The sequence below is a fragment of the Bubalus bubalis genome, chromosome 3 (assembly GCF_019923935.1).
Source record: "Bubalus bubalis isolate 160015118507 breed Murrah chromosome 3, NDDB_SH_1, whole genome shotgun sequence".
NCBI classification, from domain to species: domain Eukaryota; kingdom Metazoa; phylum Chordata; class Mammalia; order Artiodactyla; family Bovidae; genus Bubalus; species Bubalus bubalis.
Window position 1 is genome coordinate 113,141,801 of NC_059159.1, and position 26,809 is coordinate 113,168,609.

The 26,809-nt window shown below is 35.3% G+C and overlaps 1 protein-coding gene across 1 annotated transcript in view; it reads right to left on the bottom strand.

The window, feature by feature from the left end:
* Positions 1-26,809, bottom strand: part of CARNMT1 (carnosine N-methyltransferase 1) — a 42,248-nt gene that overhangs the window by 14,661 nt on the left and 778 nt on the right. Inside the window, exons 2-6 of the mRNA XM_006057225.4 lie at positions 20,543-20,738; positions 19,566-19,729; positions 7,054-7,194; positions 5,911-6,089; positions 3,729-3,842 (exon numbers count right to left, since the gene is read on the bottom strand). Of these exons, the coding sequence (XP_006057287.1) occupies positions 3,729-3,842; positions 5,911-6,089; positions 7,054-7,194; positions 19,566-19,729; positions 20,543-20,738 (794 nt within the window). The remainder of the gene's footprint in view (positions 1-3,728; positions 3,843-5,910; positions 6,090-7,053; positions 7,195-19,565; positions 19,730-20,542; positions 20,739-26,809) is intronic.

A 26,809-nucleotide genomic window follows, 5' to 3' on the forward strand; every position in this document is an offset into this window, starting at 1 on the left:
AGTCCACATGACTGAAGCCCAAACCACAGGAATGTTATGAATTTACCAATGTAAATGCCATTTTATCATCATGTCTCTTAGCAGCCAGTCAATCTTCTGTGGCATCTTAAAATTACTTTGATCCTTATTTCAAATTCTAAAACAATACATCCATTCATACACATAACAGTTAACTCCAAGTGAGAAAGAAGCACTAGATTCCTACCCTTGTGAAACTCAGAAACTAGTAGGGGAAACAAAATGATGAGCGACTACACCACAATGCATTAAATGCTGACAGACTTGTGAGAGTATAAAAGAGAAATAACATAATATTTAACCCAATCTGAAAGGATCTCCTGAGCAGAGTGTTAAAGAGCACACATAGGGAAGAGCCAAATGAAAATTGAGAGGAAAGAGAAAGGGCTTTCTAGGTCAGAAGACTAGTATCTGAGGTCAGGACAAGGAAGGGCAGTCAAAACAAAACAAAACAAAAAAATGAAGCTGAGACACAAGACAGAAGAGAGATCACAAAAGGCACTGTATACATCCAGAAGGGTTTAGGTTACCAACAAAGCTAGACTTTTATGCTGGAGAGATCTGATAAGAATAGATTTGCACATTGGGAAGATCACTCTGGTGGTAAATGGAGAAGTAAAAGGAGTGTAAAACGTTGACGGTAACTTACAAGTACAGTGGTTGAGAAACCCTGGGTTAAAAAGAGATACAAGAGCTATTAAGGAGTTTTAGGAGGTAAAACTTATAGACTGACTAGATGCAGATGGAGAAGAAGAGAGGTTAAAGGCCTACACCAGTTTTCTGGTTGGGGAAATCTGAGTAGATGATGGAACAGAAAAGGCAAGGGGGAAGCATGGGCATCATTTCCTCCAGACACATGCATTAGGAAGCATCTGTGGTGCATCCAAGTTGGACACACTGGCTTGGAGCATAAGAGAAACTCCCTGGTAAGAAGAGTGGAAGCCCTCTTCTTAACTGATATCCTGTTAACAAACATGCTGAATTAACTGTGATGCCAATGACAGACCACAGGCCACACCTCAGCACATCTACTCTTATCAAACAGTATACTTAGCAAGGGCCACATGTATTTCCTCCAGGCAGTTGTAACTGTTGTTATTATATAACTTAATAAAATATTAATAAACCAATAAATGTTCAAAAAGAAAAGTTGTTTCTATGAAAGTTAAGTCAAATGCTCTGGAAATACATAAAACCTTATATAACAAAATAACTGGTATGAAAAATTTTAGACACATAAACACAGAATAAAGGTAAGTTATAGACTGACCCAGTGCAAGCCTGCAGAGGTAGCTGATTAGGCAGTCAAGGGGTTGGATCTGGACTGTCAGCCCATATGCCATATATAAACGCCACAACTTTTCTGCTAGTTACTGAACCCAAGATTCAGTTTCTTCAACTACACAGTAAACTCCATTTCAACATATGGTTGTTCTGAGACTACACAGGTATTTTTTAAGTGGCCAACATTAAGCCTAACAAAAAGGAAACAAATACCCAGTTGGTAATGCTATCTTTCAGTCATTCCTTCAGTAAAGGAATACTTTTATTTTAAGGAAGACTCAAAGTTTGAGATAATTGCTTCATATCATGGCTATATATTACGCTGCTCTCATCTGTCTTATGGACTTCTAAAAAGAAGTTTAGAAAAGACCTACTATGACCTGGAGGCTTAGACCTACTGACTACATCTCTGGTAAGCTAAATCATTAAAGAGAGCAAGTAACAGAACCTCCCAACAGAACTACACCAATACTGAAGACCAAGGACTCGATATTTACTTGACTTTTACGTATATAGTCTTTCTTAATAAAGATTATCTATCTTACTAAAAAAGAAAAGTATGTTTACCTTGATTATCATTATTTCCCCTTTATTTTAAAGGAACAGGATAAAATGTGCAATTTCCCTTAGGCTCCAGATGGAAAGGACCATGTCATACTCATCATTTGATTTCTAGCAACCAGCAATAGGATGCAGTAAAAAGGTTTTTTCATAAATGAAATTATATTTCTACTCTTTCTTAAATTTAAAGGAGATACATAAGTTATCAGACCTACTCTTTCCCCATATATATATATACTGGGGAGGAGGATTTGATGGGAGAGATCAAGTGCTTCCCCTCAAATGTTTCATTACAGAAATTTTAAAAGACCACTCTCTGCTGAACAGAAGTGCTGTTTCTCCATGGAGTGGAGAATTGGGAAGATGAGGGAATGATTATCATTGAATTAATAATTAGTACCTCTTTGGGCTTCCCTTGAAGCTCAGTCAGTAAAGAATCTGCCTGCAATGCATGAGACCTGGGTTCGATTCCTGAGTAAGGAAGATCCCCTGGAGAAGGAAATGGCAACCCACTCTAGTATTTTTGCCTGGAGAATCCCATGGACAGAGGAGCCTGGTGGGCTACAGTCCATGGGGTTGCAAGAGTTGGACACGACTTAGTAACTAAACCACCACCACCTCTTTGAAATTATGGCTGCTATGAGACTGACCTAGTATGAATATACAACTTTTGGGGGTTCCACTGCTTTTGGAGGGACTAGCTATGATTGGAGGAACTGCACCACCAACTAGAATGCAATCTAAAGGAAACTATGGAGGTTTTAAAACATGTACAACATTGAAAGAGAGTTCCCTTTTCTTCACACCTTTTCCAGCATTTATTGTTTGTAGATATTTTGGTGACGGCCATTCTGACCAGTGTGAAGTGATACTTCATTGTAGTTTTGATTTGCATGAGTGATGTTGAGCATCTTTTAATGTGTTTATTAGCCATCTGTCTTTGGAGAAATGTCTGCACTGTTGGTGGGAATGTAAATTGATACGGCTATTATAGAGAACCGTATGGAGATTCCTTAAAAAAGCGAGGAATAAAAATATCATAGAATGCAACAATCCCACTATGGTTCCAAAACCATAATTGGAAATGACACATGTACCCCTATGTTCACTGCAGCACTATTTATAAGAGCTAGGATATGGAGGCAACCTAGATGTCCACTGACAGATGAATGGATAAAGAAGTTGTGGTACATATAGAATAGAATATTACTCGGCCATAAAAAATGCATTGAGTAAATTCTGATGAAGTAAATGAACCTAGTGGCTGTTATACAGAGTTAAGTAAGTCAGAAAGAGGAAAACAAATATTGTATATTAACACATGTATATGGAGTCTGGAAAGATAGTACTGATGAACCTATTTGCAGGGCTGCAGTGGACAGACTTAGTGAGCAAACTTGTGGACACAGTGGAGGAGGGAGAGGGTGGGATGAATTAAGAGTAGCATGGAAAAATATACATTGCCACAGGTAAAATGGGTAGCCAGTGACAATTTGCTGTATGATGAAGGGAGCTCAAACTTGGTGCTCTGTGACAACACAGAGGGGTAGAATGGGGTGGGAGATGGAAGAGAGGTTCAGGAAGAGGGGGACATATGTGACATATGGCTGATTCATGTTGATGTATGGCAGAAACCAACACGATATTATACAGCAACTATCCTCCGATTAAAAATATATTATTTAAAAACCAAACGTATCACATAATGACAACTTTTGTGAATATTTAGTACTGTGTGTGAAGTTAACGTATCACATACTGACAACTTTTGTGAATATTTAGTACTGTGTGTGAAGTTACCAATGCAAAACAGCTATAAGTATTCAGATTAATGTACAGGTTCCAATAAATACTGAGGAACTTACCTAGATTTATCCAAATTCCACCTGGCTTGAGTATTTTCCATATTGTATCAATATAATCAATTACATTGTGAGCTGTGTCTATGAAGAAACAGGTAGCAATACAGTCCCAGGTATCTATTTAAGGAAAATCAAATTACTACATGTTACTATATGTTTTGCCTCTTCATGAATTCTATAAATGAACCAGCTACCTCTTTACAGATATGAATATTTAACTACAGAGGTATAGAAGCTAAACTCTTCCAATCAAATACTATAATCTAGCCAACCAAATAATCATTTACAAAATATGCCATCATTCATAAAAGCTTTTATTGCTAATTTGATAACGTAACCAATTTGGAAATCATTTTTGATAACCTATATCACTATATCTGCACCAAATAATATTTATGAGTTTTGTTTATAATCTTTTCAATTTTTAGCTTTATTTAAATCAGTTATGATGACTCTAATAAAAATTTTAACAATTAAAATTTTTTTTAATTTAAAAATAAAATCAGTTGCAATGAAATTAACAGTCATGTTAATTTTAAGTTGTGATTTAAACCAGTGTGAACTACCAATTCTGGAAGGTTTCAAAAAAGACTGAATGCATCTGCTGCCAACTGAGAAATGAATGGTATCAAAATACATAAGCATCCACCAGTACTTGGGGGAACTGCCAGTTAAAAAGAGGGATGGGACAGTCAGCAGCAGAAGGTGAAAAGCCAACAGAGAACAGTTTGGCTTCTGGAGGCCGTGGCTTGGCACAGACAGAAGAGACTGCACTGAAAGTGGCTGTCGGTACAGGTAAGGTACTTCATCCAACCATGATCACCTTCCCCACCTCCTCTTTCAAACTGTGCTCCAGAAGAAAGTCATTTTTACATGCCGAAGCAATGTTTTTCATTATTTCACTTCTATTTTAAGACCCTGCTCCCTAACTTATCCTAACATCATCTCTCTCCTTGTACCTTCAATGCAGGATCTCCCAGTGTCAGCATTCAGGGAAAAACAATAACTTCACTACCTTGTTACTCTCCTGCTCTAATCTCTCCAAGGCCTCCCATTCCTCTTCGAGTACAATTTGAAGTCTTAGCTATGGCCTACAAGTCTGTCTCACCAAACCCTCTCTAACCTCATCTCCCATCACCCGCCCACTGCTCACCACATCCCAGCCAAACTGATCCTCTAGCTCTTCTTGAGCAGAACAAGTGTCCTTCACACCCCAGAATCTTCCTTCCTTTGCCATTTCCTTTGTCTGCAACACTTTTCCCCCATATATCTGAATGACTTGCCTCTTCAGTCTTATGAGGTTCTCTGCTCAATTTTTAAGTTCCCCCCTTAGAAAGACCTTCCTGGTAATTCCACATAAAACAGCAGACCCTCCCCAGTCAATCATTATCCCCTTTACCTGCCTTATTTTTCTTCCTCACAATATTAATTTGTTATTGCCTCGCTCCAAACTAGAATATGGGTTCCCTGTGAGTAGGAACATTGTTTTGTTCATTGCTGTCTCCTCAGGACCTGGAATATACCTCCTACTTAACAGGTGCTCAACAAATACCTGTTAAACAAACAAACTTGCTGACCCCTCAGCCTTCTTTTTTTCTTTTTATTGCCAAGTCTCTCTCCTCTTTCCCCATTATCATCTCCCTTTCTCTAATGACTAGCTCAAGTTTCTTCTACGTTTTGCCAGGCTGAAGTCCAAACTTCATAGATTATAAAGGGCCTCCACAATCTGGAACCAAGCTACTTCTCTAGCCTCATCGTCCATTAAATCCCCCAAAGTCCTTTTTCCTTGCAGCCAGGCTGTTCTACCATCCCTGGTTACCTTACTCATTCATATCGTTGTACCTCTGAACGCCATTCCTCCCTATTCAAGTCACTGTCTCCACAACAGCTCACTTGTCATACTAACCTACTTTTACTATATTCATTACTCAACCTTTGTTTACATGTTGTCTTATATTAATAGACCCAACAGATTATAAATTTCTAAACTGCAGATCCCATATTTCTTTATAGTTCCCATGACTGTCTTATACATAACTCTGAAAATATTCTATTGATAAACTGTCACTGAAGTATACCTTAAATTCTACCATCAAAATGAATGACAACTTTGGCTCAGTACAAAATTAGCTCATTAAATTTAGCATAAAGGATGTGATTTTTAAAATGCTTGCTTTGGACTTACTGCATTCTGAATATATCTCCTGAAAATCTCCTGCTGTCATAGAAAAGTTAGAACCGGGAGGAAGACTGTGGGGGTCAACATCAGGGAAAAAGATGGGTCGAATCTGATCAGCTGACCTTCGGTTATTGCTAAACTGATGAATCCAGGGATAAAGCTTATATTTATTAATTTCAGAACATCTGTAAAATATTAACATAAAATTCAGTGTTAAGTAAATATTTTCCCAAGAAAATCTACTTTAAATACCAAGATTTATAATCTGAGGATTTACTTATATAATTAAATACTTAAAAGTGTTACCACTATATCCAATTATCTGAAACTCCACATATGCATGTAGATGAGTAACCAATCATGGATTAAAAGACAGAAACAAAATTAAGGTAAATTCAGATATATAAATATGCTGTTCATTCCAATTTTTAAACATATACTGCCAAAACTCGAGCCCAAGTAAAAAACAGTCTAAGTATTTTTTTTTCAAAAAATGGTATGAGTTTTGTTACCTAATTATTTTAATTTTTTTTTGTAACACTCTCCTTTTTACCTTTTCCCTATCTCCTAACTCACACTGCTACCAAGACAAGAGAACGTATTGTTTAAACAAGGCAGCTATTTATTTTTTCTCTAACACACCTCTTCTGGATTTAAAGACTCTTTTCCACTACTTTATAAATGAGGCCACAGAAGTTCTGAGAAATCTTTCCAACTCAGTTATGTGGAGTCATTTCATGTGAATCATTTTATGAGAATTTGATTAAGTAAAAAAAAATGTGATTACTACATTAAAATCTTATTCCACTAAAGAAACAAAGGGGTGAAGAAGTTTAAGGAACAATAAGAAAATACTCCTTCCTGAACAATACTTAGCCCTAAATTCTGCAGAGAAATCATTTCAGTGTCATGAATACCCAAGCACTTTTTAAAACATCCCTTACCCATCTTGTTCAACATTCTGTTAACTAGGCAACTAATTAAGGTAGTAACTGTATAAGCAATTTAATTTTAATACAAGAAACACTTATGATATATACCATAATTAAACACTATGCACTTCTCTTCAAATTCAGAATTTTTCAAAAATAGGGTAAGTCAATCTGATTCTGAGCAATTACTATTTCTAGCAAAAAGTAAATTAAATACCTGTTGAGTACAAAGTTGGAAGAAAAAAGCATAAAAAAACTCCATTCATTTCCTTGACAAGCATAACCTAGCATAGCTATTTCCCAGGCCAGTCTTCCTAGTCCAGCACCAGGTACCAGAATATTTACTTTAGAAGGATCCCTGAAATGAAATAAGGCAATTATGTCCAAACTCCTCAAAGGAAAGGGGAGAAAAAAAAAAAAGAAGACAAAATCCATATTAACAATTAAAAACTTAAGATATTTAATAAGAATAAGCTCACTCAACGCTCTGACTTCTTAAATTTGAGAAATACTTCTAAATATCAATTAGAACTAAGCATATAGGGAATTATCAAATGTTAGCAGACTAGGGTTTTATCCCCAAAGTATTATTTTTCAGAAGATAAACTGCCTTCTATCTAAGACTTATGAAGATACTCCTAGCTATCACCTGTCTTGGAAAGACAAATCATTCCAAAGGATTCTCTGTACATACAAAGAAACCAAACACAATTATTTCAGCACATGAAACAGTAAAAACAAAACTTTATTTCTAAATTCTGTTTCTAATACAATGGTTTATATAGCCAAATCAAGTACAACCAGATTTTAATGTGTCAGGTCTCTCTTTAAACCTGATATATTTCAGTTGGCAAAAGAGTTTGGAGCTGGGATATTCTTATAAGGAAGAGAGGGAACTGCTTTCTAATTGAGCATTGCTGTTGTTGTGGTTAAGCTGCTCAGTTCTGTCCAACTCTCTGCAAGCCCATGGACTGCAGCCCGCCAGGCTCCTCTGTCCATGAGATTTCCCAGGCAAGAATACTGGAGTGGGTTGCCATTTCCTTCTTCACTAATTGAACATATATAATGGCCAACATATTACACCATGCCATAGGTTTGCAACCAAACTGTTCTCCACTTATTACCATTACCTTACCATCACAAATTTCCTTTGTTATTATATCCGCCATTCTACTTTCAGATCACTAAAATCCTTAGCAAAGCCAAGGCCTTTCAGGACTTCTGGCTCAATATAATCTTAAGGAAACTAAAATGGTATTCTTGTGGAAAACCAAAGAAAAAAGTATATAATCGGCTGTTATCACGTCAACTAAAAAGGAATTTCACTATTGTCTGTATTCCCCAAATTTAGCTCATAAAACAAATCCAATCTCCAAATCTACTCCCATGAACACTTCTTTATCTTTAAAGTGTATGGTCTTTAAGTTTGAAGTGCTCCAAACAGCAATAGGACTTTTTACTAGTAGCTCATATGATAACCTTTAGCATTCCCCACTTTGAAAACAAACAAACAGAACTATGGGGCTTTTGAAAATTCAGTCTACAAATATAGTAACAAGAGGATTTGTACAGGGTCCTTCAATCTTAGATATATATGGAACATATATTTGTATAAAAACCTCAGCGAAGTCTATTTAGCCTGTTTCACTGCTAAATTTTATATATACAATAAGGCATACACTGAAATTTGTTAAAAAATGATTTCTGACAAATAGGCTTATTGTGATTTGTAAGACATTCTTTAATACTTGACATGGCCAAACTAAAACCAAGGTGCCTTATAAAAGTTTTCACTAAAATAGAATGTTGCCTTTACATTCCAGATTATATACAATATGTCTATGTGTATGAACACTTTGATTTTTAATAAAGAAAATGGGAACATCTCATTTGGTTCATGCCTACCTATATTGGTTATCTAACATGAACACACATATTTTTAACACTAGATTCTGAAAAACTCCTATCTGTAGGACACCATGCTGGCCCTTGTATAAAGGACCCATCATCATTTTCTACTCCCTTCTAGACCCACCAAAACATTTACTCTCTAGAACTACCTCTTTTCTCAGTTTCCATTTGTCCAATAAAAAACATGCATTTTCCCCAAGTGGCTCTGTTCAGCAATTTTTTTAAAAATCAAGGTAATGCAGCAGAAAATATAAAGGATCTGGAAGTAAATTCATAGAGTATTTAAATCTTTATCCAAATAATCAATTTCTAAGAAAGTAAAAGACTACCATGCAGAAATTAGAAATCATGCCAACCTTAAGGGAAAGTTGTACTAATAACAGTACTAATATTTATTTTGTTCACTTAAAGTTAGCTTTTTAACAGCTATTAAATACTCCCGAACTAATCAAGCTTATAGAACTCTATTCCTACCTTGTGGCATAAAGTTTCTATATAGAACTGTTATTAAAAGGCTGTCCTAAAGCCACAGAATAAAGAATACAGCGAGCCTTACCTTAAGAGTTAAGAGAGATTACTACAGATCTACCAATTATTTGTATTAAGAAAAAATAGATTTCAGTAGACATACTAAAGGAAACACTTTATAAAACAAACTAAGAATTGACAAACTGATCAAGAAACAAGCAATGAATGGGAGAATTTTTTCCCAAACCTCTGCTCTTAGAGTTTTTTTTTTTTCTATTGGGTCTTCATATAAGGGATATTAACAGCATACAAGAAAAAGTCTCTAATCAAAATGTATATAAAACAAAGGCTTTCTAAAAGACATTTTCTACTGAGTCTTTATGAAGTCTAGGACATTTTCTATGAAAATAAGAGAAATATAAGTCTTTAAGTTTAGACCTTTTTGGTGAGCTGACTTTTTAACTTAGAAAACCAGGAGCCATATAATTAATATGTGCCTTTGTAATCAAGTGTTGCTTGCTTGAGATTCTTAGCAAAAAACAGGCAAGTAAACAAGTGTATGTAGTTATTAGGCTGGACTATGGATGAGCAATCTTTTTTGCCTTTTCATACTGTTCATGGGGTTCTCAAGGCAAGAATACTGAAGTGGTTTGTCATTCCCTTCTCCATTGATGCTAGTAAAGATTGAAGGCAGGAGGAGAAGGGGACAACAGAGGATGAGATGTTTGGTTGGCATCACCGACTCAATGGACATGAATTTGAGTAGGGTCTGGGAGTTGGTGATGGACAGGGAAGCCTGGTGTGCTGCAGGCCATGGGGTCACCGAGTCGGACACAACTGAGCGACTGAACTGAACTGATGGATAAGCAATATATTTACTACAAATGTAACACCCCTGATAATAGTGGGGAACTTCCAATGCTTTTCTAGACAAGCAAGAATAAAGAGTACAGACAGCCCTTGTGGGTTTGAAGAGGCCATGGTTGCACCGTGGTTGGCCATGTTTATACCAACCTTTGCTCTCCAGCTATTTTACCATCAGTAAACGCTGTTCTTGGAAAAAGTTTCCTTTATTGTATACAGAATAATTTTTGCATAGCATCTGCAAATAAGCGAATTCCAACACACAAAATACTTTTTCTTGGTGTGTCAGCATGATGACACTTAGCTGACCCCTGGTGGTAAGTGTATGTACAACTTTCAAGCATCAGAAGGATTTGGTTCTATTACAATCACAATTCACATGGTAGAAGCCACTACCCACACGTGGCTACTAAATACTTAAAATATGGTTAGTTCTATTGAAATGTGCTACAAGTATAAAATAAATGCCAATATTCAAAGACAGTATAAAGGAATGTAAAATATCTCATTAAAATCTTATATACTGTAACATACTTATATGTTAATATGTTTTAGATATACTGGGTTATTAAAGTATATTATTAATCTCACCTGTTTCACTTTTCATGTGACTACTAGAAAATTTAAAATAACATAGGCGACTTGCATTGTATTTCTATTGAACACTGCTAGTCCATACAGAGAACTCATAAACACACAATTCTGGGCAAAAAACAATTGTGAAATGACATCACAAACCATTATATGATCTTTTAAAACATACAGAACACAATGTGTTATTCATATATGTATATATAAACATGTAGAAAGCTAAGATTAGAGTAACAAATTTATGCTAGTTGTTATCTCCATAAAGAGAGAAGAATGTGCTCTGTATGGTTTGCAGAGCAGTTTCAACTGGTAAACAACAACAAAGAAATCTGAAATAAATATGGCAAAATGTCAAGGTTTAATAGAGTTGGATGTTGAGACACTTTATTCAAACTAGAAAATGGGTTAGAAATCAGAATTAGTGTCTAGTCCCTTCAAAAGTATGGTCCCAACTTATTTATCTACTTCCAACAAAGAACTTCGTACATCACCAAGACAACTTTTAATCAATTCCAGAAAACACTTTCTCACCATAATCTTGAGAGCTCCAACATACCTGCAGAAACTTAAATTATCACCTTATCTATAAAGTCTTTCTTTTCCCAAATATCCCAGGCAAAGCTTTAACTCACTTCTCAGTGCTTTCAGTGCTTCATTCATACCTTTGTTTATATGCCCAGTTCTTCACTTTGCTTCTTTCATTTAATACAGGGGTCAGCGACTATAACCCACTAGCCAGTCACCTGTATTTGTAAAAAGGTTTTACTGGAACACAGACATGTCCATTCATTTATGTACTGTCTATGGCAATGTTCTCATGACAACAGAGCTAAATAGTCAGTAGCCAGAGACCCCAATGCCTACAAAGCCTAAAATATTTTCTAGCTGGCCCTTTAAGAAAAAGCTTACCAATTCCCAATTTAATATATCTTGAACTTCTTTCCCAATCAGTACACAGAGCTTTCTTAATCTGTTTTATGACTAAGTAGTCCATTTAACACTATAAAATAATGTATCAAAATAATAATGCTAATTAAGGACATTTAGATTGCTTCCAATGTCTTATTATATAACATTAAAGCTAATATCTTTGGCATAAATAATTTCCATATGCAGGAGCTTATCTGTAGAAAGCTTTCCCCAAACTGAATTGCAAGGATCAAAACTGAATTTTGTTCAATGTTACCAAGTTGCCCTCCATTAAATTTTACTAATTTATTCTTCCACCAGCAACATATGTTTCCTCATACCTTCAGTAAGTTATATAATTTTCAAATTCTCGCAGTAGATTAAAATGGCATCTTAGTATGGTTTTTATATTTGCATTGTATTATGAGATTAAGCATGTTGTATTTCTTTTTCTGTTTACTATTTACACTATTTTTCTACTAGGTTATCATCTTGAATTGTTTTTCCACTATTTTTTAATACTTGAAAAAATTTTTTCAAGATTTTTAAGTACTTGAAATCCTGGAATGGTAGGCACTTGGGATCTTGATGAAAAAGAAATCTGAAATATTTATTTGTCTCTCTGGTCTAAGAGAGCTTTCTGGAGTAAAGAGATATTATTAAATATCTTATTTATTTTATCTTAACATCTCTTAAAATATTAAAGAGACTATTTTCAGCTTCTAAACTACCTTTGCATTATTTGGCAATCTTCATTTGCTCTTATAAAATGGTTTCTTTCAGATGGAAATAATTCTTTTATAACTTACATTCTTTATTTTAATCTAAGTAGAAAAAGCCATCTTTAAAGGATTTTAAAAGTCTTCTTGAAGGGTTAGACATATTCTGAGAGGCAAAGACATAATAGATTTACCACCCACAAACAGACAAAATAACACTTCAAATTCTTCTAAAATAGACTGGGTTAATGAAACTAAGATCTAAAAAACTACAATCCGGTAGTTTTCAGGATTCATAAAAGAATATGATTCCACATGGTTGTGATTTCCCATTTCAAATAGGAGTTGAACCTAAGAATCTCTCTTTCCTTAGCAACTATAAACTCATAGCACTAAATTTCTGAGCTAATAATAACTGAGGTATCTGGCATTCAGCACAATTAACACAGCATTTCATTAATTACAAACAGGCCCCAATACACATGTCAGTCTGTCAGCTTCAAAGCTGCTTATACTTGTGAACTTAAGACATTTAAAAATTCTCAACAGGAACAAATTGGAAAAACTGATAAGACAAATATGCTTACACAGGAAAAAAGTATTTTAATGACCACAAGAATAGTTAATTTATGCATATTTAAGTATACTATGTTTTGCAAACAGATCTGTTAGAAAAGGCCTTTATTGAAATTTCAAAAAGAAAAGAACATAATCAAAAGGCTAGCTGACATAAACATTGCTGAAATTCAGCCTGAGTATAACAATATCAAATTCACAGGTGTTTGCTGTGGCATAAACAGAATCCTAAAAATTTTATCTGAGACCCAAACTTGACCAGAATTTACCTGAATTCTGAAGCACTACATCATGTCCCTTTTTCAGGACTTGGAGTTTACCTTTTGTGGCAAAGTTATGACTTTAATATGGATAAAGACTTTGCTATGTTTTGTTAGGCTTATTTTTAAGGGTTTTTGAAAAACTCATCTTATACGCTCTAAGGAAACCAATCTAAATTAAACAAGCAAAACAAATGACAGAGGAAGAAATATGTAAGTTTTCCACTGGGTACCAGCATGACAAAAAAAAAGTTTGATATTTTGATGCATTTGATTTAAAATTCATACATCCCTGCCTACTTTTATAATACTGATTACTATCAGAGAAGGGAAATGGGTAACTGGGGAGGAGACTTTATATCCTTTGAAACCTTTAAAATTTTGAATCCTGTAAAATACCTATTTAAAACATTTTTAAATTATTCTTTTATATTAAAATAACCTGTTAGAAACATTAAAGTTAATTCATCCTTTTCTCACCAGTCTACATTTTATCTGTCAACAGTAATAAAAATACTACTACTAACAGGTAAATAACAATAAAATAATACTTGTGCTAGTTAATTAAGTGCCTTTAACCATGAGATCCCCTTTTACTATGGCTAACATTGTCATGCTGACAGGATACTATGGTAATATACATGATACAGTGATCACTAAGTATGAATAAAATCATATTTAAAGTGCTAGAAATTATGCTGACATATGCATGACATTCAGCCTTCCAAAAATACCCAAATTTTGGTATATTTCAACTGTAAAGAGTTTTATCTCACAACCTACTTTTCAGAAACAAAGATATTTTGAATATTGAGAAATATCTGGACTTTATGTTTACAAAGACTAGTAAAATATATGATCTATTATTTTATAGATAGTACATACATTGAATATACCAACTAGAAGAATCTTTAAGATTTTTGAAAGCAGCAATATTTATAAAAGTTCCCTAAACTGAAAACATTTATTTATAAAAAGTATGAAAAATAAGGAAATATGAAACTAGATTATGATTTAACAGTTGTAGAATATTTAATGTAGGACCACTGATAAAAACTAACAAAATAACTTGTAGCACTTATTAAAGTAAACAAAGGTGGCCTTACAGAATAAAAGAAAATTATTAATAATAGGAAAAAGCATTTGACATAGAAAAGGCATTTGACAAATGCAACATCCTTTCATGACAAAAACTCTCAGGAAATAGGAAGAGAAGGAAAATTTCTCAATATCAAAAAAGGGTATTTATAAAAAACCTAGAGCTAAAATTACCCCCAAAAGTGAAAAGACTGAAAGCTTTCCCCTCTAAGACCAGAAACTAGATAAGGATGTACTTCCAGAGCTATGTAAATGGGAAAGGAAGAGGCAAAAACCACCTTTATTCACAAACAAGATGATCTTTTATGCAGAAAATCCCAAAGAATCAACAAGAAAGCTACTAGAGCCAGTAAACAAATTAAGCAAAGTTGCAACACATAAAAATAAAAATAAACACATTAAAAAATCAGTTCTGTTTCTATCCATTGGCAAAGAACAATCAGAAGAGGAAATTAAGAAAACAATTCCATTTATAATAACATGAAAAAGAATGAAAAACTTAGGATTAAATCTAACCAAGGAGATGCTACACTGAAAACTTGTATACTAAAACTTAAAAAACAAGGCTGAAAGATATTAAAGAATACCTAAATAAATGAAAAGACATGCTATATCATGAATTAGTGCTAGCGCTGAATCGCTTCAGGTGTGTCCAACTCTTTGCAACCCTATGGACTGTAGCCCACAAGGCTCCTCTGTCCGTAAGATTCTCCAGGCAAGAATAATGGAGTGGGTTGCCATGCTCTTCTCCAGGGGTCTTCCCACCCAGGGATCAAACCTACACCTTTTACGTCTCCTACATTGGCGGGTGGCTTCTGTACCACTAGCACCACCTGGGAAACATTATTCATTATTAAGAAATCAATACCACCAGAAACAATCTACATATTCAACACAATCCCTGGCAATATTCCAACAGCCTCTTTCAGAGAAATGGAGAAACTGATTCTGAAATTCATATAAAATTGCAAAGAGCCCCAAAGAACTAAAATAATCTTGAAAAAGAATAAAATGTACAAATCACACTTCCTGACTTCAAAACTTGCAAAGTTACAGAAATTAAAATAAGTATGGTACTGGCATAAGGAAAGACATATAGACCAATGGAATAGAACAGAGAGTTCAGAAATAAATACTTACATATGAAAAAAGTTAAAGTGTTGTTGCTCAGTCCTGTCTTGACTCTGTGACTCTTTGCAACCCTAGGGATGGTGGCCTGCCAGGTTCCTCTGTCCATGGAATTCTCCAGGCAAGAATACTGGAGTGGGTTGCCATTTCCTTCTCTAGGGGATCTTCCCAAACCAGGAATTGAACCTGGGTCTCCGGCACTGCAGGCAGATTCTATACCCACTGAGCAATGCCAATACATGTCACTCCTGTGATCGTGTTACATTATAAAACACTCAATGAAGTCTTATAATGTAACAGCCTGCTTACTCTAAAGGCTTTCTTGCTAGCTTGACAAAGTCTAAGTAGCCCCTTGTGAAAGCCCACAAGGGAGTGAGGGACCTTCAGGAGCTGAGATAGGCTTCTAGCCCTCAGTCAGCAAGAAGCCAGGGCCTTCAACCACAGTGAAACAAATTCTGCCAACAATCTGCATGAGCTTGGAAGTCTATGCTTCTACAGTCAAGTCTCTAGATGAGAACAAAGTCCAGCAGATATCTTGTTTATAGCCTTGTAAGATCCTACACAGAGTGAAACCTAGTCCAGATCCCTACCCACACAGAAACTATGAAGTACAAATGTGTGCTGTTTTAAGCAGTTAAATTTATGGTATTTTGTTACACCAATATACATCTACCTTTCAGATGCAGCAATCTCACATCTAAGAATTTACACTAAAGATACATTCCAGCAATCCAAAAATAAACATGCACAAGGTTATTAACTATAGCATTATAACTGCAAGATACTGCCAACTTCTTTACTTAAATAACCAAATATAGGAGATCGAAGTAGTCTGAAACTGTTAAAAAAAAAAAAAAAAAGGATTGACTAAGACCTCCATGAACTGATATACAGCTAATTTAGGATGTATCATTAAGTGAAAAAAATCAAAGTGCAAAATAAAATATGTATTATGCTGCAGTTTGTGTATGACAAAAGGGGATACCTGGGGGCGGGGGGGCAGAATTCTTACCTACTTACCTCCATAAAAAAGACAGAAAATACAAACAAGAAGGATAAATGAAAAATCAATAATACTGATTACCTACATGGTAGAGTGGGGTAAAGAAAAGACAGAGGAATGAATGACATTTTTTCTGAATATCACTTTTTTTATATATAGTTTTGTCAAGATGATAGTCCACAAATCAAAAAAATTAAAAAACCAACAGGAATGGGGGAGGAGACAGGGACACGCAACCCTAAAACTAAAAGCAAACAAAAACAAATAAACCTAAATATACTGGATTTCACATAAAAAATATAACCAGACCTCGGGTGAGACGGCTGAAAGGGAGCTAATTTGAGTAAACAGCGAAGAATATTTCTATTAAAAACCCTTAATTTAGGGGGGAGAATACTTCCTGGCAAATCCTGAACTCCTTTTGGTAGTTTTGTTTTTCCTATAATATGGAGGTAACAATTCTGAAACTTTTTTGTGTATTGTAGAAAAAGAAAGTGTTAGTTGCTCAGTAGTGTCCGACTCTTTGTGACCCCATGGACTGTAGCTCGCCAGGCTCCTCTGTCCATGGATTTCTCCAGGCAAGAATACTGGAGTGGGTAGCCAGTCCCTTCTCCAAGGGATCTTCCCAACCCAGGGATCGAACCCAGGTCTCCCACATTATAGGCAGATTCTTTACCATCTGAGCTACCAGGGAAGCCCAAGTATTGTAGGACTGAGTGAGTAAGCAAATATACTGATGTCAGAAGCCAGGTTTTTCACTGTGGAAAAGACAGACAGACAGACAGAATGGGGGAAGCTAAGGTACTTTTGAAAGTACCAAGATGAACTCATGATCTCTAGTGTTTGGGGTGTGTGTTTAAGTTCTATCTGCTAGAAGACCCATAAGCAATGACATCTCAGGAACAATGAACATGCCTAATATCAAATCTTGGTCTCTACACTCCATTCTACATTAAAAGAAACCAGATCCTTGGGAAAATACCCCACTCCAGGACTTAAGCAGGGAAGACACAAGATTGAACTGAAATGTCTTTATTATTCTAGAAAGTAAGGAACTGCTCAAAAAACTAACTGAAGCATGCCATGCCAAAAGGACATAGGCACCAACCAACTGGAATCCTACTGGCCAAATCTGAGGAAATTTAAAGAAGAAAATTTAAAAAACAATGGTAATGGATTATAACCTACTGAATAAATAGGAACCATGAGTCATCCCTGTAATAGATAGATAAGAATATTAATAGAATACTGGTAACTGTAGAGTTAGAAAATCACCATTTCACAAACATCATAACAAGGTTAGTTCATCCAAGATTCAATGGATGACAATTTTAGGAGGGAGAGGGTTTGCAAAGGAGCAGGATACTAACTGCATGGTCTCAAAGTATCTCCTCAAAAAATGCTTATTAGTTGCAAGAAGAGAAACAGTAACTAAATAGTGGGAAGAACCAAATAACATCTTGATTAAAATCAATGAGGGGCTAACAGACATTGCATATCTCTGAATAATATCTTGAAAAGGGTACAGCATCAACTCTGTATTATTTTGAGAGAGGACACACAATCTAGACCTAACCACGAAGAAGCCTAAGACAATGTCAAACTGAAGAATATTCTATAAAATTACTTCCTCATATTCTTCAAAAATGTCAATGTCATGAAAGTTAAAAAAAAAAAAAACAAGGCCAAGGAACTCTTCCAGATTAAAGACTAAGACATCAGAATTAAACATAACATTCTGGACTGGATCCTAGACTGAACAGAAAAATAACTGTTACAAAGGACATTATCAGGATAATTTGTGAAATTTAAATACAGACCATAGATAAGAAGACAATATTCAAGTTTAAATTTCCTCAATCTGGTAACTGCACTGGGTTTATGTAAGAGAATATCATTGTTCTTAAGAAAAAACTAAATAATAAGCAGTAAAAAACATGATATAATACAAACTGATCTCTCAAATAGTTTAAATAATTGTGTATATGTACTGCTGTGGATAAACACATAAAGGCGGGAAGAAAGGAAATAGGAAAAGGAAACAAAAAAGCAAATGTAAATAATTGGTGAATTTAGGTAAAAAATACACAGGAGCTCTCTATACAATCCATACAACTTCTTGGGTAACTTTGAACTTATTTAAAAATAAAATACTTTCAAAAAAGAGAAGGGACATACACATATGTATTGAAATTTCTGGATAGATACATCTAAACATAAAGATGTCAATCAACGAAGAGGGGAAGATGAGGAAAAGGAGGCTTTCTTTCCTCAAAGATCCTTTAAACAATAGAATGAACTCCATCCATTGGTTCTCTTTAAACAGATAACCTCTGAGTCAGGTTCCTAACCTGAGATCCATGGACCAAAGAGGTCTATGGAAAGAATTCACTGTGCCTACAAGGGGGTGAAAAAAAATTAATTTTAATTTCATTAGCCTTTAACTGATATGTTTCTATCAATTGTGAATGCAGCCAACAAACAATAGTAGCTTTAGAAGTACCCGTGACTTTAATCACCAACAGACATTATATATATTTTCACTTCATATTAGCTGTTGAGATTCTCAAAATAACATAGGGTATTTAGGTATTTTCAAAATCTATTAAAATCTCCTTTTAAGACTTTTATTTAATGTGATACATGATTAAAAAAAAAGCAGGTTATATCACAAGCTTGCTTAAGCATTTTGATAACCATATTTCAAAATAACTGGTTTCTTTGCAATCCTATGTATGTCACTTTACTCATTTAGAAATGTTTTACCGAAAAAGAAAATATGGGCTTCAGACTGTTCAAAGTTTTCATGGCATAAAAAAGTTAAGAATCTCTTCTCTGAGCTATAGATCGCTCATTTGCATACAAATATGTCATAAAGAGGAAAATTAAAATAGTTTAGAGCTTTTCGCTCTGCCATAAAGCAAATTATAAAAGGATAGACATCATTGATAACAAACATTCAATCTAACCGTTATTTAATTTCTAGATAATTTCCCATAGTGCTAGAACAGTAATTATTCAAAACATTAACTGCAGTCTCACAGTTGAAGCACCCAAGAACAGCACATATAACAGCACACACCAACGCATGAAAAAATACAGGCACTCAACACCTGTAAAAATGAATCAAGACTGTGAAATTTCTCTTAGAGAAACTCAGTGCTTACATAAAGAAATTGATTAAAAACAAGATACTATTTACCATTTCTCTTTTGGAAAATTTTTTAAAATTTCTTTAATGATTGGTTGGTAGCAGGCATCCCTTTCTGCTTTCCCAGTTTCACTCCAGTCTCTCACAAACTGTTTCAATGTGGATTTTAACTTATCCATGTCAAACGTAGATGCTGGCATAATCTTTCCATTCCCCTGTTTAAAAAAACAGAAATCAATTAGTTTTTCAGAAAGTAATCACTCTTGCATATGGTTATAGTTAAATAATCACGCTATAAAGATACTTTATAGATGGTTTAGAAGGTAAATCACTAGCCTCTCACCTCAACCTGGGTTCAAGTGCAGCTTGAGACCCTAAATGAAAAGAGTTTGGTGGTCTCACTTCTACCCTCAATAAATTATGGTTCACTAATCATGAAGCCACCATCTAACTAAGCAATCTGTACTCATGAGAGGATTGGAACTGGACTGCTTGGAGACCAAACTCTAAGAGAGGGAAGAAAGTTCCTTCAGGTCACTCATGGGACAGCATGGACAGGCTCAAGTGGCCCAACTGCATCTACCCTGTGGATACAAAAAGGACTTGAGCTCCTATTTCTGCCAGTTCCTCGAGAGTTATAAGTAAAAATAATTTTTTTTAAAGTAAAAGATGAATATCAATAGCTGAAAATATCAAGGTAAATTAATTTTACATAGCTAGTAAAATTGTTTATAAAAATGTATGTCACTAACTCCACATGCTTTAATAGTCAGAACACTATGTGAAAGGTGTATCAAAATGCATTTTGTATATATTAGTATATTTGGGGGGGGGGAATCTGCCAACAAATCCATTTCCAGTATACTGTGCTATCAAGCCTAATAAAAGGGACTGAACATAATAAGTGAAAATATTTTCCAAGTAGAGCAAATGAGCCGTGCAAAATTACAGAAACGATATCCAGAAAGATCTCAAAATATAGAGATTAAATCCTAAAATAAAAACAAAGAGAACAAAATTTCACATACATCTTCTCCATATTCTTTATTTTCAAACATATGTATGCAATCATTCACAATGGTCAGTAGTATTTCTTGATTATGATCAACACATTTCCGGATCTTGTCCAAGTGAAGAAGAAACTGAGGAAGTAGTTTCTGTTGATTAGCTGGGAGTGATCGAAACTGTCTTTCTGTTCGGTGCACTCGCTCATGCATACTGGTGCTAAAACATAAAAGGTGTTTTTTTAATTGGCAAAAGAATTCTCACCAGAGGCCAATCTTAAAATATTTAAGGTTGTCTTCCTGTACAAATTATTTCCTTATAATGTATACTGTCCAGCCATTTACAACCTTTCAGTTTTTTAAAGGATACTGACTTATGAAGTTTTCTATGTTGTCATTGTATTACAAACTCTCTAAGCAACTAAACAAAAGACCAATAGTTTAAAACATCTGCATCAATTAGAAGGGAGGAAAAAAGCAAACATAAAGAGGATTAATGCACAATAAGTTTATTTTTATGATTTCAATTTCCAAAAAAGGTTTTCAGCAAAACAGCTGAATGCTTTCGATTTATCCATCAAGTAGCAGAATGCTGCTCTAAAATCAGAATATACACAATATGTGTTTTAAAATTACTCAGTCAACCAAGTTGAATTTTTAAAAAAATACTGTAAATGATCTTACATGCCACAAAAGTAGTAAACAAATGAAAAACTGAAATTCTATAGCTTTTTATACAACAACATTCACAACAGTTTCCAGATAACTCTAAAGGTCACCTTGAGGACAACCAATTTATAAAACCTAAAAAGAACATCATTTTTAAAAGTTAAATAATACACTCACAATGAAATATCATTTTACATCAGTCAGATAGATGGGCAAAATTGAAACACCTGACTATCTGAAAAATTGGTAAAAATGTGGAAGATTTAGAATATTTATATTCTGATTGATGGTGGGTGCATAAGTTAGTACAACCACTTCAGAAAATTTAGCATTACCTAGTAAAAACTTAATATGCACACTCCCTATGACCTAGCAATCATACACCTTTAGACACAAAATCAAGAAACTCTTGCAAATGGGCACATGACACATGAAAGTCTCATCACAGCACTGTAAGCAATAACAAGCAAAAAATCTGGAAACAATCCAGAAAGTCCATCTCCAATAGACTGAACAAAGAAAATACAGTATAGTTGTACAATGGAATACAATCAATAAATACAGCTACACACAATAAAATGGATAAAACTCAGGAACAAAATATTTGTTGGAAAAAAGCAAGTTGCAGAAAAATACATAATGTACAAATTTCATCTTATATAAAAATAAGCAATATAGTTTAGGGACTGAACATATGTAGAAAAACTAGAAGGAAAGCAAGGAAATGAAAATTCAGAAAAATGATGTCCTTTGAGGGGAAAAGGATAAGATAATGTTCTTTTTTTAAACTGAGTGGTAGATGTTCACTACATCATTCTTTACATTTTACATATACAAATAAACAAATACATAAATGCATGATGTGTTTCTTTTAAACGTTCTTTGGCATTTACTCAGTACTAAATGGAAATGAAAAATATTCTTTTTCATTTGGTTGCATGAATCCCTCTAGTAATCCAGATAAATCTCATTTTTATCTTTTGTCAAATCAGTGTCTAATTTCTGAACAGTCACATCCAAGGAGATTCTGAAGAAACCCTTGACATAACTTATGCAAAAACTGGTCACATTTTTAGAAGATTGTGGTGGTATTCTGAGGGTGGTTAGAGATAATGTTAACTGGAGTTGGCAGCGGTTGCACCAATTGTTGCTTCTTGATCTGGACTGAAATCCAGGTTATGCTACGTATTTGCTATGTGACTCTTGGCAAGTTACTTCCTTTCTCTGTGCCTCAACTGCCTCATATACATAAACAAGGAATATATAACGATGATAATGATAGAAGCTATGATTTATTGAGACTTAGAAAGTGTCAGGCACTAAACCAAGTCACTTAAAATGAATTATTCTGAAAAACATACATAAAATTCCATGAGGCAAATACCAGAATACCCCTCTGCCTACCTAATACATGTCACTGAAACTGTAACAAAATAATGCACACTACACACTTAGCCCAGTGCCTAAAACATAATTAGAGCTCAAATATAGGAGGTATATCTAATTTATGAAGCTAATATATACATAGCAAAAATATGAAAAATACAGAGCAGTAAAAGTACTCGGGGGGGTAAGTTCCCAATAATTCCTCTTCTAGAGGTAAGCACTTCTAACTCTTTGGCATATTTCTGCTTTATTGCTGTTGTTTAAGACAAAGTAATCTAATACCTTTCTAGTCAAAAATGCAGCATGTCACTTGGAAGTGGTTAGAAGTGGAGAATCACAGGTCTCATGCAAGACCTACTGAAATGTAATCCGCCTTTTAACAAGATCATCAAATGACTCACATACATATTAAAGTTTTAGAAATACTTGAAATTCTTCATCCTTATCAGAATAATTTTCCCAGGGCAGAAAAAAGTTCTCAAATGACTATATGACAAATGCCTAAAAGGGCTGCTCATCATCCCATCTTACACAACCAAAATTTACTTAGCTATTTCCCAAACACTGGGCATCTAGATACTTTTACCTGTCTACACAATGTACTTTTTATGTTCAAAATCTATCTATATTTTAGAGGAAAAAAAATTACCACAAATTCCCAAAAGAATTACCACATCAGAAAAGGTAAGAATTTGTAAAGTTCTTGATACAAACTGATTTTCGGAAAAACTTATCCATTGATATTCCTATCAGTAGAGTATGACACTAAGAAACTACTTAAAGTCAGCAAACAGCAGATCTGCAACAGTTTATAATTTACTGTGAATAGGTTAAAGTCTCACAGTAATTCCTTCCTTGAATTCCTGGGCACTGGACGCCCTATAACCACCCTTTGAGCACACCTCAAAACTCAACATTTCTAACCTGAACTTAGCACATGTCCCACCAAAGAAATCTGTACTTCTTCCTAAATGGCTGCTGTTGATCAATGATACATCATACATCCACCAAGTCAGAAATTAATGAGTCATCCTAAAATGCCTCTTCTCATAGCTCACACGATCAAGAAGACCAGAATCCTTTTGTGCGTGCGAGCATGTTCAGTCACTCAGTCGTGACTGACTTTTTGTGACCCCATAGACTGTAGCGTGCCAGGCTCCTGTCTGTGGGATTTTTTAATTGGGGCTAATTTCATTCTTCTGTAAATGCTTACATCACCAATGTGCTTAAGACAGCGGTGGACAAGTTATGACCTCCTGGCTACTTGCCTGTTTTCGTTAAGAGTTCTACTGGAACACAGCTATGCTCATTCCTCCACATACTGCCTGTGGTTGCTTTCACACAAGCACACAGGCCTACAATTTAACACCACCTAGCTCTCAGTTTAAAATACTCATTGCCTGGCTCTTTAAGAAAAGTTTGCCAACCCTGTTTTAAAGTAGTATTTTACAACCTTCAGACTCTCCTTGGTTCTGAACTGAGTCAGCATTAAGAGGCCACATCCTTGGGTACCTAAGAGGAGAAAGTAGGGTCAGTGGCTGTATTTCCTCAAGTGTATCCCTACCTCAAGCTCCCTCTACAAGGCAGTGACCCCAACTCTGACTCAGTCACCTTTTATAAGAGTGGGTCCAATGACAGATCTAGCCAAGAATCACAAACCCATTCCTGTGCTCCTGTTGAACTATTCTAGAATTCCAAACAGGGAAACATATCTATTCAGCAGAGTGTCTCAACCCATTTTAAATATTTATTAAATACCCAAAGTTGAAATTGTCTTACTAGCATCACTGCTTACAAATATAGGGTAAATTTTTAGTTAATGCTTTTAGATTTCAGGCCAGACTCTACCACAATTTGGTTGGACAACCCTGTGCAAGTTGCTTGCTTCTTTACATGCCTATCCCCTCACCCCTGAGCTCTACATCTGAGTTTTTAAGATCCCACCTAACTGCTATTTCTAAAAGTAGGACATTTCTGACAAGACCTTTAATATTTCAAATGTAGCATACCCTATATGAGTAGGTATCTCCATTTATAACAAAAGTGGTAATTTAAGGCTAACATTTTTTGCTATTCAGTACAATGCTATAATCATTTTACCTTAGTGAGACTATGTCATCTAAGCAAAATCTATAGGAAGTACAAAATTGAAAGCCACTGGAAAGAGAAAATACTAATCAGAAGACATTTCTTGCCTCACAACCTTTATCTAAATCTTCTATATCCTGACGAAAAGACAGTGAGCAGTAAAACCCAGTTCTCCAATAGTTGGATGTACCTGCTAATGGTCTAGAATAGGACTGTCCCTAAGAACTTACTCCAGTGATGGAAAGGCTTACATCTGCACTGTCCAAGACAGCAGACAACAGCCACATGTGGCTGCTGAGCACCTGGAATGTGGCTACTGAGACTGAAAAGACGAACTGTAAATCTTACTACATTTTAATTAATTTAAGCTTAAATTCAGCCAGATGTGATTAATGGCTATTATATTGGGCAGTATAGGTCTATAAGATTATAAAATGTTGGAAGGTAATAATCCAGTGTTTTCTGCTACACAATCGTTTCTGTAATTCTAAACATACGTTTAACTGGATATTATTTTTAGTATAAGGGATTTCAATTATTTTTTGAGTACATACAAATAAAAAGGATTATTGTAAAAAATGAAATTTTCCTCGATCTCACACTGAACTGCTACAGAAGAGGGAGAAGAGTATAGGAAACAGTATCACAACCACCTGAACACACACACAGGGCCCCTTTCTATATTACCACACTTGGGTTCTAGCTTCAGATCAAAATCCCTTGCCCTCCTCCACAAAAAGGCCCAGCTGATACTTAATCATAAATATCAATTCTAAAGTAGTCCTAATACATACTACACCTAATATACAAACACACATTTTAACTGTGTCTTCTACAGTCCCAGGACATTTCCCAATATTCTTTCTACATTTTTCAACAGTAAAATATACCAGACTTTTCTGTACCTACCACTTTGAGCTACCTAATGTCAGCTTCTCTTCCAGACATAATACTCGCAACAAATTCAATTCTCTGGTTGTCTGCCTTTCTCCCTCTGTTGATACTAATAAAATCCCCGTACTACTAATTCCCTTCAGAGCTCCATAAGTAATGTGGTCCATGGTTCATATGCCTGGGTTTAATCAGTAAATTATTTCACCAAGATCTTTCAACTTCAAAAAGTCACGTCACAAATGTAATCAGAGTCTAAATAAGATTTTATTAAACAAGTTTTGAAATTCAGAATAGTAACAAACTAACCATCAGTTACAAACTGACAAACTATCTGGTAATGACAAATGTACTTCTTTGCTACTACTCGTCCTGTTAAAAATAGAGTTCCAACAAAACGCCAGGCACTGGTGACATAAAAATAAATAAGGCTCAGTCCCTGCCCTTGAGGAGGGCAGTCAAGCAATATTAAAAAATCTGCATAAAGCACAGTAGGAGCCCATCTAAGGGAACAGTTTTCCTTGAGAAGGAGGTCACATCTATCTGATTCCACATGCAGACTTCAGAACACAGTAGTCGGTGGACTCATCCCGCACACCAATAAAAGTGCTTTGTTTACCTGAAAACCCAGTTGTTTTAAGTCCCTTTCAGATCTTGTAATTACAAGTTTGTGACTAAGCAACTTTAAGATTTATTTATAAGGAAGTCCAAGTTAGGAAGTTTAAAAGTCCTACCACGATGCCCAATCCAGTGAGAATTCGATACATATTTGCAGAAAAGATCATAAAGGCTACAGTGTTTTCTCTCATTTCCCTCCCTAAAAATTTGCAAATTTTACAACATCCGGACTATCTGCGACTTAATTTCACCCACCAGTTAAAGACACTGAGTGGCATCATTCACTCGCTCACCACAAAAGTGCCTGTGCGTTCACCGCGCCAAATGGGGGTGGGGGTAGGGGACCACAAAAGTGCCTGTGCGTTCACAGCGCCGGGGGGCAAGGGAGGTGCGGCTAGGACGGGGAGGGCCGGGGGATCTTAATGCTGCCCTCAACAAGAACTGGCAACAGTTTGGGAAAAAATGTCCTACAGCATCCCACGTGTAGGTGAACTTGGGTTCTCCGTCTGTTCAGTTTGGAGGACATCGACAACACACACAAATCATGCCCAGCACTGGACGATTTTACCATCAACATCTTCTATCTGAAATTCTTACAGCACTTTTCCGGTCATCCCCACGGGCCTCAAAGCCAAACCT